The sequence below is a fragment of the Sesamum indicum genome, linkage group LG12 (genome assembly GCF_026168435.1).
Source record: "Sesamum indicum cultivar Baizhima isolate 11 linkage group LG12, ASM2616843v1, whole genome shotgun sequence".
NCBI classification, from domain to species: Eukaryota; Viridiplantae; Streptophyta; class Magnoliopsida; order Lamiales; family Pedaliaceae; genus Sesamum; species Sesamum indicum.
The window spans coordinates 14,436,638-14,448,387 of record NC_142668.1 but is presented as its reverse complement, the minus strand read 5'-3'; the positions used below and the strand labels follow the sequence as shown (position 1 = coordinate 14,448,387).

Below are 11,750 nucleotides of genomic sequence, written 5' to 3'. Positions count from 1 at the left end.
TTAAAAGTAATATATTGCTTGTATGTATATATATATACATATATATAATCTCAAAATAAAGTATTTGACAAAGAGTTACACTTGCTGCACATGTCATTAACAAAATAAGCTACCAGACCATTGATTTGATACCATAAGCAAAGCCGATATATACATCACCTACTTAGCATTGCCCTGATGCAAAGATAATATTAATTCAAACCCAAGTATTTGATGGTCGAAATGGTTATACCTTGAAAACTATTCAAGTGTTGAATCTGATATGTAAACCCTTATCACAATAATTACAACCAAGTTAACCGAACATCGGCACATCTAACCCAACTACAAACCTTGCAAAACTTGAATAGAGATCTCACTGGAATCGTGTTCATTTTTACACTCATACTGCTCAGACAACTCCTAGAGGGTAAAAAGACAGGACTAATCCAAATAAAATATGGAATAAAATAAAAGACAAGACATGACTAAAAGTCATCTGGCCGTCGCAGACCAGAATATACAGCTTTCAGTAAAAGGGGATGAACGTCCTCCGTCAGTACCTCCGCATCCAATTTCTCAACAAGAGGCCAGATCTGTTGAACATGGCATAAGAGGAAGATGAGAACAAGAAACAGGAAATAACACAAGGTAAATATCGGAAATTGCAGAAAGGCACAACAGACGGCATATGCTAGAAGCAGCAATACAAATCTAAAAATTATTCTAACTTTGACAAACAAACAAAGTCATGAATCATCTTGAACTAGTAGATGACAACCCAACTCAACAGACATGTTCAGTTTTATACCATGGTTCAGCAACACAATATTTTTACTCAGGCAATGTCAGAGTCATAATATATCCGTCACAACCAGGAATTCCATGACAAAAACAATAATCACCCACTTCAGACAGTATGGATATCCTTCCCAAACCACAGTAAAAGAACTCTATAAATAGCAAAGAAGCATAAATGCTGCATAGGCTGAAATTCAGTACATACTTCCGAAGCATATTGCCGTGTGAAGGCCTTCACATAGCCTAGGGTTGTTAAACACCACTGTTCCTTTTCACCGACATTATAAACATTTTTGGACCTTCCCCCATTGGCATGACTGCAGCCAGAACCAAAATATCCAAACATCAACAAGGAGCAGCACAAGTAAAGCAGAAAACAATCAATAGCTATATAATTACACGGCAATGGGAGATTTAACTAAAAAGCACCTTTTCTGGGAACCTCCATCCTCGTTGTCCAAGTCTGTTGTTGGTGTATCCTCATTGTCAATGGCCATTTCATCTGCTGCTGCCTCATTAGGCAGGTGCAGGGATCCATCTGTATCTCTAAGTGGTTCCGCCAGTACACTAGAGAAGCTTTTGTACAAGAGAAGAAATAATGCCTGCGAGACTCAGTTAAGAACAAATTCACTGAAGGTGATCTTACACTATTATATCAGTTCAACTGATAATACTTCTAGACACACAAAACATTAAGTAAAGTTTTCACCCAATAGGAATCCAGCAGAAATATTTTCTTATACCTCAATTTCATCACTAGCTCGCACAAGAAGAGCTTCTTTTGCTTCTAATGATTCCTTTGTAGAAAGCTCCTCTTCTTTTGTTTTTTCGGCGTTTGATTTCAATCGCTTCATTTTCACAGGATTTTCAGCAAGAACAGGTTCACCATCCACTAATGTAAGAGTAAGCTTCGACTTTGCGTCCTCTAAATCAGCTTCAGCTTTAGATGCAGCCTCCATAGCTAATACAACACTCTTCTTGAGTGACAATATCTCTTTTCTTAGATCAGTTATGCGATTGAATGTCTTAGTGAGAGCATTTCTCAAAATCTGTAAATGAAAGAGATTTCATTAGAGTTATCGGCTGGCTAACTGGATTTCTTGTGGCTTTGAATAACCACATAAAATTAATTAGGGGAAAAGAAAACACAACAATTGTTAATGCTCCAGATATACCTCCCACGGACGATCAGAAACATGAAACTGACTAACAATTGATGACGAAAAAACCCATCTCAGAATAGCCACATTAGATATAAGGCGATATCCCATCATTCTATCAATGGCTATAGCCGTCATTTGAGCATTGTTCTTCCAGAAAGAACTCACTTCAGAAATCAACATAACTTGCTGGTCCTGATCTGGGCAAATTCTTGCAATGACTTGGCCATACCTCTCCAACACAGTTATCAAATGAGTAAAGCTTTTTGAACCAATATTGAGAAGGGTCTGGATAACCACTCTGAGTGTCACATCCAGGCCATGAGCTGGAAGCAAATGATCTTCAATCCAGGAGATTATTTCACGAGAAGTCACTCGTTCTTTGACCAGTTTATTGAGTTCTGCGGAGAGGCCACGCTCGGTTTCGTCTCCATCTTCTGCACTGTATGTGAAATTTGCCGTACCTTTTGGTGGAAGCAACTCTTCTAAAGCCGGGGCACTTTCAATGCTCTATATGCAAAAACAAACAGAAGTTACTTGCAAAAGAAATCTTGGTTCATTAAAAGATAATGATTCAGACATTATTCACACTTCCACTAGTGTCAACAAACAAATATTATAAGAGCAACACAAAAACGGAAGGGTTGTTTCAAGTTGAGCATAATTAACATATAACATAGACCATAATAGACGCATGAAGTGCTTGCGTAACATCAGACAACAAAAAAATACGAGTGTTAATTGAGAATTTGTACTGGGAATACAGAAAAGAGAAACACATATTTGACTGCATTTCAGATAGACGTTCAAAAATTTTCCAACCACAGATTTACAGATCAAATTCTAGGAGGGTGAAAAAACACCAAGCAAATCTAAGTGATAAATGTTTATATTACCTGCTTAATTTTATCCCAGTATGATAAGCGCACTTCCCTTTCCAGTACCTCCTGAACAAAAACTCGTTGTGGTGCCCATTTTGGGAGATCCAAGACATAAGCCCATTCTTCCCATGGCCAAATGAACTGAAAATTTGATCTGCAAATATAACCAAAAAGATGGTATGAAGAATATTCCACTAATGGCTGGCGTGGAAAAGGACTGAGGAGTCAAATGCACCTAACCAACCCAAGTCATTTACTATGATATTAGCACACAATAATTGGGAGATTCTGAAAGTAAGTCTTTATACCAATCTCTAGTAACAATTATCCAATTTCAATTACATATACTTAAGAACATCCATTAGTCAAGTGACCTGGAAGAGCTGAACACTTCAGCACCAAATACCAAAGGCTATCTATGATGCTTTTATCAGAAGATCAGAGGTGTCATGAATAAAAGCACAACTAAATTTCTGACAAAAAATTACCACGAAAGCAGGCTACTTAATATGTGGTGATTTTCAGAACAGTGACTTACAAATGGTGTGAAAACCAAAGGATAAGACGTGTCCGGCACTCCATGTCCAGATCAGCAATTTTATCAAAAAGAGAACGAACAGCCCCAGCCACAACTGCAGGAAAAGCACCAGGAAGAGCCTGGAATAAAACCTTGCAGTTAGAACACCAAAAAGATGCTTGATAACCTGATACAGTAGCAAATTATGCTTTACAACACGGACTTGGCTTTCATTGGCCATGACAAAGGGAATAAAATCAGTAAGTTAGAGGATACCTTGCAGAGATCCATAATGACCAACGTATAATAGATTGGCTTGAAAGGTGGTTGGGGTAACAACAGAATCTGCAAGTTACAAAAAAGGATGAAAAACACATGATCCACATGAAACGGTGAATGACATAAGAACCAAAGGCTCATCTTGACAAAAGGAAACTCAGGCCACTCTCTTCACCCTCCCTCTCTACACACATACCCAAACACCCCTAAATATAAAAAGAAAGATTATTACTATAGTTGTTACAGCTGTAATAGCTATTTTTATAACTACTGCTAATTTGATCAGATCACTAGTGTTATTGTAATCTTCCTAAGAGCATCTGCAGTCACCTAGCTTCAAGCCAATCTCTAAAATATCTTTGTGTGCGCATTGCAAGCCACAAGATAACTCTGGATCTTGCGAACCGACCTCTTCTAATATAATTTTCTATTTCTATCTAGTTTGAGCTCAGGAGTACTGTTCTCCTTAACAAATTCATATTAGAACTTCGCCAGAAGGAGATCCCAAAGATACTATACGAGGTAACTAAATAAACAATGTAACATTACTACGTACCTGAGAAAATATTGTCTCAGCCATAAGGTACTCGTACCGAAAAGGAACAGGCAGGCCAACCATGGATGAGGCACATTCCTTTCGGCTAGCTTTGCAGCAACCAAAACAAGAATCAGAAGATTGAAGCAAACACTGGTAAGTAGAAAATAACTCAAGCACCCTTTAAATAAAAAATCTTTAGCTACCAAAGTTTCAGCTCTTGCTTCTATACCAAAATCATTAACAGTGGATTAAAACGAAAGAGTGAAAACTTATTAAAATATATTACAAAATTCTCTCCCTGGAAAAAGGTCTGCTTGCTTTCAACAATAAGATAAAAGGTTGTAGAAAGCCACCATACTGACTTCTAAAACTTGCAAAGTATGACAAGAAAACCAAACACACATTTGCTTATGATACTACGAACTTTCAGTTGGCTGTTCTAATTTGCTAAATCAGCAGTGAAGCCTCAAGAGGTGTTAGTTCATGTTTCCAATATTTACTACAATACTAACGTAGCTAACATAACAAATGAGTCTATTTACCATCCATTTAAGAAAAAAAGCACGTCTAATAAATACTCTTCCACCACGAACCGATCTATGGGTTGTAAATCCTGCAAAGCAGAACAAGTGGAGGGTATCAACCACTACAAGTGTATAATGAAGATCTATACATATAAATTAAAAAATAGAGAGAGGTCAATTCTTAGATCTCTTTTGGAATCCCAATCTGTTGAATTCCAATTACACAAGGGCAAAAAGGTTCAATCATGATGATAGTCAAAGAAAGAATTATCCTAATATAAACTAAAAACAATTAACATTTCATCCACACAACACCCCAAGGATTGGCAATAAGAATAATAAGTTAACAATGTAGGGATGACCCGTCCCAGGCTACTAACTTTTTTATTCCTGGATCATCTAAAGTGATCATGAAAAATAAAGTTGCGTCTTGTAAGTTGATAATTGTAACTAATCTTGTTTCAAGCAGTAGAAACAAATCTTGAACTATCATAACAATCAATACAAATATTTTGTTAAAGAAGCAACCAATTACAATGTCAAAACAGTCTCCTATTAGTTCAATTTTATATGCCATAGTCCATATTTTAACATTCAACAAATAAAGTGTGGGGATTTAACCGAAAAACAACAGCAAACATGGATAAATAAATGGAATTTCTGTAGAAAAAGGAAATAAAATTGTATAAGCAACCAACTGATCTTAAGTTAACATGAGTAAAAAATTTCAACAAGATTAGAAGAAATTTACGTGATTGCAAGTTAACACGAGCAGAGAACACTTTAGTATTACCATCAACAAATAAATCTACAATATGTTCACCCTAAAGGTCAACAAAAAAGGAATGGAAAGAGCACATGTATGAGACATCAAAATATAAATGTCATACTGGAATCCAGTGAATTACCTCAGTCTTAGTAGCAGGAAAAATATTTAGTCTCCTAATACGCTGAGGATATTTTAATGCAGCTTCATGCTTTTGTTTCCCATACGCAATCCCCGTAACCAAAGTAGGAGGAGCAGGAAGCTCAGGGCAGTTTAAGGGACCAAAATCATGAGATTTTCCAGCAACCAGCTGCGGTTCAAATGAAAGGTGTGGTCTAGGAACTGAAAAGGAATAGAACTCACAGTAAGAACTTCAAAATATATATATAGTTAGATAGACAAAAAGAGTATTTACAACATAAAATAAACCGACTAAAGGTTGCTTATATCACAAATCTGCTGCTAAAACATGGAGAAACAAGCTCAAAGGCATGTTATAGCTTCACAAAACTTCTCAAATACTTGCCAGTTGCTAGTTAGATTCACAATGTGATTTCTGTTATAAAAGTAACCACCCCAAGCTAACATTCAGAAAACCTTCTAAAAGGAGGTTTCGTTAAAAGCTAAGAGCAGAAAAGCCACAAAAACTTGGCTTCTCTAACTTTCAAAATAGAACTTCTCCTTCAATTTGATCGACTATCAATAAAAAATCATGAAAACAATGTCGGGATACCCAAAATTCCACCAATATCGACCTCTGTGAAATGAGCCACCAAAAATGGGATATTTCTACAACCAAAAGTTCACTTCTGTTAAATGTTCTACATTTTCCAAGTCAAGAATAATAATATAATCAAGTTCTGACATAGCCTTCAAATTACAAGAGATCAGTTGACAATGCTGCCAAATGTACTGAGATATTTTGATGTATCATTGTTGGCTCGAAACTAGAGCATAAAGAAAGGATGCGCAGACAAACAAATCAAATAGATGTGCAAACAATACCACTATCCAGCTTCCAGCCCTTGCTGGAAAGATCTTGAATCCGGCTCCACAGGTCCTCCAAAAAATCCTAATGGTACATACAAAGAAAATTTTAGGAAGTGGGGAATCTGCTGTACAGAATAGTGAACACTAAAGAGTCATATCCTCTTTCCTTTGTAGGTTGCAGAACTCTCATTAAGTCAACACGAAGACAGGATATTCAATTCTAGGCCAAGAAGAGACTACAAAGACATACATTTCCACCATCACCCTGATTTTTGTCATCAATGTATTCAAACGGAGAGCAGCCAGCATCAGAAACATGTCTTCTAATACTCATGTAGGCTTGTATTCCCATCATCACCCTGTCCATCTCCTCGGGGATTTGCTGGCATCAAATAAAATTAAATGATCATTTAGAAAATGTGAACCAAAAGGAAACATTAAGCCTATGTGAATTACCAGGAATTACAAAAGAAGCAAAGAGAGCAAAGAGAAACAGAATAGAAAAAACTGGATCAACATAAGTACCAAAATTACTCCAAAAGACAGCACACAGCTCAAAAGAGATACCAGGATCCATGTTAATGATCAGAAGGTACTGTATATAACTTTAAATTTCAACTCACTCTCTACCTGGGAAACAATTAGACACCAGGATCGACTGAAATGCATAAAAAATCAAGGACATACTAGCCTGAAAATATATAGGTACTCTAGGGAAGTCACCGTGGTGTATGCACCAAATTCAGAGATACGTGAATCACTTAGTAGCATATAAGACTAAAGATTTCCATACTTGGAAGCAGGAGTGCAGGGCACCATTTTAATAAAAGCAGCATGTACAACTTCCAAGAGGTTAATGCCAGAAGATTTCAACAAATACAATCAGGTAACCATCCTTTTCAAGAGTTTCCTATACAAAGTACCTGTGTAATTTATTTCCAAAGTGAGTGTTAAAAACTAGTATCCCCACATCATATATTTGAGAATACAAATCATGGAGATCACTGGATGTTTCGGGTCTTTCAACATCCTCTAAATGGCAAATTTTTTCTCAAAACACTAGCCCATCTGCTTGCAGTTATAACCACCCTATGAGCCTCACAGCTAACAAGGAATGCACATTGGCAGCTACAGCTTCACGTTCCTTTGGAAATAAATATATTTTATAAACCAGCAATCTGTTAGAATAGCACAAAATTACAAGCATCCCATAAACAGGCATTATTTTCAAAGGTACCGAAAGGGACCAAATTGATAACCACACAAAAAGAAGCACCACGAAATGGAATCATATGGAGGTTATACCTTGGCAATTCTTAAATTGAAACAAAAAGATAACCTCAGGAAACTGATGATGACACCACCAAAGAAATTCCAAAAGTAAAGCAGAACAATTCTTCGTGTCCATCTAATAACAAAGAACTTCGATTAAAGAGAACAAAAGAGAAAATTTACTTCAACAAGTTCTGCTCCTCCCCAAGGTAGACATGATAAAATACAAGTAATATAAAAGTCGGCACAAGCTTGCCAAGAGGGATTTCCCTTGTCTTCATCTACTGTTATTGCTGCTGATGAGAGCAGTGTTTCAAACAAAACCACTAAGGCACTCGGTTGGAGAACTTTGCTGCACATCTGTATCCACGCATCAAAAAGGAAATTAATAATATGCAAGATCCATTTCTTAGAATGCATCACTTGTAACCATTTCAAGAGAGACCACAATCATGTTAACTTCATAGCTAGATAAGGTTCTGAAACTTGGGTTATCTCTACATAGAAGCAATGAAGCATAAAAGTGACTCTAACCATTCCTTTTAACTTTATAGGGGCAAAGACAAGATCAGATATTTAAGGAACACTATGTCCCAACTAAGATAGTTCATCAAGCAATTTCATGAGTTTTTAACTCCTTAGAACCTAAGTAGTTTAACCAAAGCGGTGAGTGATAGCTGGTTTCAAAGAGGCCTTGGAGGAAGACATGATAAACCAGATCCAGTATTTGCCAGTACAAGTAAAAACAAAAGCAGTCAAGGCAAGCCCCATCCAGGTTACTGCTCCAATGACTCATCACATTGATCTAAAAATTTCTACAATGCATGGATTATCAGATTCCCTCTGGGCTACGGAGACCATGATCGCACAATGGACTAAAACTCGTGGAAGGGTATGATTTGATGCGAAATAAGCACTAGTTTGATCCATAACTCAGGAGTAGTTCATCGAATTGGTAAGGTTTTTAGTATGATGCACAACTCCAAATTCATAGAACAGAATGTAAAAGAAACATTGAATTCTTCCACCAAGTACTCAAGCAAAGATAAAAATCATCCCGCAACAAACATGCAACAGAGTCACACAACACATACCAAGACAGTTAGAAAGCGCATAAGTATCCGCATCCTGTTACAATTTCCACTATCTAAGGCGACCTGTCAATAAACAATAAAAATGTCTATCAATAAATGACAAAAAAGTCCTCAATAAACAGTTACACGTTTGGTTTCTTACCTGCAAATTCTCATGCGTATTCTCTAGAACTTTCCTGACAAAATCTTCATCTTCCAAATTTAGAAGACCAACCTACAATGGTAGAAGAGTATCAATTGTAGCACACATATGAGATAGTTTCTCATCAGTAGGAAGCTAAACATAATAATCGCGTATACTGAGTAAACGAGTATAAACATTTCAGGATATACATCATATGAATCAAAAATAACAATTTTGACTGAGAGACTAATACACCTGTTTGACAAAAATATCCGATAGGCAACAACACACAAGTATCATTTTTCTTTGATTTAGTAGTTTTTAAGGGCAAGAGATAAAATACCAACGCGGTGCTGCTTAATATGGCCAAGGCATGATAAGACATAAGTTGAGCTATGAAATACTCAAATTTTAATTCTTCAAAGATTTGGTTTGAACCTAATTATTAATTCAAATTATTTATTCACGAAATGCTTGAATACAACTCATCTTGCACATATAAGCATCCTGTAAACCCAAAGGGAAAAGGAGTTCCCCAATAAGGAAAAAGATTTGGTCTTTTACACAAAAACCCCTGAGTACCATTTAACTAATGCTTCTCTTCAATTCATCTTGAATGTATAAGCATTCTATAAAGCATAAACCCAAAGGGATAAGGAGTTCCCCGACAATGCCCATAACCAAAATTCAGGACTGTATCTACACAATTTATTCAACATTCTACAGCAATACCATATTCAGAAGCATGCATTAATTATTCATGTTCTTGTACACTATCATTTACAAATCTTTGAATTAGCACAAAAGCGGAAATGCTCCAATTGTATTAGCATATAATACAATGATAAAGATGGCGAGCAGGAAAGAAATAGATAAAGAGAAATTTCAATTTGGATGGTGGACGGGAGGGCCACTAGTAAAAGCTACCATACCAGCGTTCCATACAAAGGTATCTTGTGAGGCAACTGTTCAGCACACTGAAGAAGGAACTGCCACAATATAACATATAAAAGCAAGCTCGTCATTAAGAAAAGTAAACATAACACATATGCAAGCATAACCATTATTCTATTTCACACAAACGAGGCAGAGATCAATAAGCATAAGACTGACTCAGCTTAGAGCAAAACCACTTTTTATTGAGCCCTTTACGTGCTCAATTTTATAAAAGTTTCCAACTAAAAACCTAACTAGATGCAGAAGTAAGAAGATGGAGTTCAAAAGGCATTACCATTAGTAAGTTCAAAGAAATAACTAATTCAGAAAACAAAGGGAGGCCAAGAACATCAAAGAAAAGGAAAAGAAGGAAGTTCCACAGGGACAAAATATCATTAATTAATAAAGAAACAAAACTGGCCAAGAACATCAAAAAGAAAATAGATTGTTTCTTACAGATAAATATCATTAATTACTCAAGAAAATAAGAAAAAGTCAAAGAACGTCAAAGAAAAGAAAAGGACGGCCTTCCGCTAGCACAAAGTATCATTAGTTAAACCAAGAAACCAAGAAAGGTCAAGAACAGAGAAGAAAAGGGAAGGAAGAAAGTTCCTACAGACAAAATAGCATTAATTAATCAAGAAAACAAGAAAAAAGGCCAAGAACATTAAAGAAGATGGAAGGAAGTTCCTCACAGTCAAAATATCTTCACTGGAATGCAACAATTCACGGCGAACCACGCCAAAACAAGTCTCCTGCAATGGAAACAACCAAGATTACCAAGACGGAAATTGGGTAAACGGCAAGCGAAAGTAGAAAAAAAAAGTGGATATTTCTTGGGTTTCTTGGGCAAGAAACTGCAAGATTTTGAGAACTAGTCAAAGAAATGAGAGAGCTCGCAAGTAAAAAGCAACATATTTCTAGGGAGCGGGCACAGCCAGAGAGAAAAAAAAAGCTAGGGTTTAAAATAAACGCAAAGAGACGAAGACGAACGAGTTGGTCTTTGTAGTCGGCATTCCCGCCGTACTCCGAGCACTTCTCTCCGATTCGAAGCACCAGACTTCTCCAACTGCTCATTCCGACTGAAACTTTGAAATAAACTAGGAAAAAAGGTGGCGCCCGGCGGAGGAGCAACGGAGGAGAAGAAGGATTTAAAGTTAGTGAAACGTTAATTATGTGGGTCGAGGATGCGGGTCGTGTCGGAAAAGGTTTTCAAAACCCTGGCGTGCGATTTACAAACCCGATTACCCAGTATAAATAGGCGGGTTAAACCCGCGTCCGATTTTCGAAACCGATCACCGAATGCAGCTTTTCTCAAATTACATTAACTCTTTAAAATAAATCTTTATTCAGATTATTTTTTCATCCAAAACATTCATTAAAACTCTAAGCACAAATTATTAATTTAATAGATCAAATGTTTAGAGAAAAAACCTTTTTTTTTCCTAATAATTTTTAGATAAGTTATTTACTGCAAAAATTTGTATTTTATAATTGAATCGACTAAAAAAACATGATTTTTTTTTGTTTTTTGGGGGAAAATATGAAGCTTTTCAAAGATGATAAATTGAAGATTTCCAGCAAATATCATCAATAAAAAGGTACTCTGATGATTATTTTTAAAACGAATATTTGATCGAATGGATTCTAATTTCTGGTATTTTCCATTGTAAAGCGATCAAGGATCCAAACCCAAGTCCGATTGGAAGTATCCACATGCAAATGCAGTATTTGATTATCGAATTCAAATAGGATATTGAGCTAAAGATTAGTGTCAAGACAGATCCAATACAATTCCATATCTGCATATTGTTTCCTTCTCGCAGTGTGTGGATGTAATAAATTTCCATTTACGAGTCTTCACATACTTCTCAAGAAAAAGAAAAAAA

At 36.3% G+C, this 11,750-nt stretch overlaps 1 protein-coding gene across 1 annotated transcript; it reads right to left on the bottom strand.

Moving 5' to 3' along the window:
- Positions 1–209: 209 nt before the first annotated feature.
- ABH1 (ARM repeat superfamily protein) lies at positions 210–11,098 on the bottom strand. Its single transcript, XM_088876334.1, has 19 exons — positions 10,855–11,098; positions 10,557–10,616; positions 9,858–9,914; positions 8,944–9,015; positions 8,802–8,864; positions 7,891–8,067; positions 6,686–6,817; positions 6,451–6,517; positions 5,588–5,787; positions 4,698–4,768; positions 4,174–4,258; positions 3,615–3,683; positions 3,360–3,478; positions 2,837–2,975; positions 1,956–2,450; positions 1,524–1,829; positions 1,210–1,382; positions 986–1,097; positions 210–575 (listed from the first exon to the last, which is right to left on the bottom strand). The coding sequence occupies exons 1-19, from the start codon at positions 10,936–10,938 to the stop codon at positions 468–470; spliced, it is 2,589 nt and encodes an 862-aa protein (XP_088732460.1). The 5' UTR covers positions 10,939–11,098; the 3' UTR covers positions 210–467.
- Between the last annotated feature and the right edge of the window lie 652 nt (positions 11,099–11,750).

Bases quoted from the DNA above. Each gene is read 5' to 3' on its own strand.
- ABH1 (XM_088876334.1), bottom strand. From the start codon at position 10,938: ATGAGCAGTTGGAGAAGTCTGGTGCTTCGAATCGGAGAGAAGTGCTCG. The intron at 6,818-7,890 runs GTAAATTTTCTC...ATTTGATGCCAG, and splicing joins GAGGAGCAGAACTTGTTGAA to CAAATCCCCGAGGAGATGGA. The intron at 3,479-3,614 runs GTATCCTCTAAC...GTTTTATTCCAG, and splicing joins TCATTATGGATCTCTGCAAG to GCTCTTCCTGGTGCTTTTCC.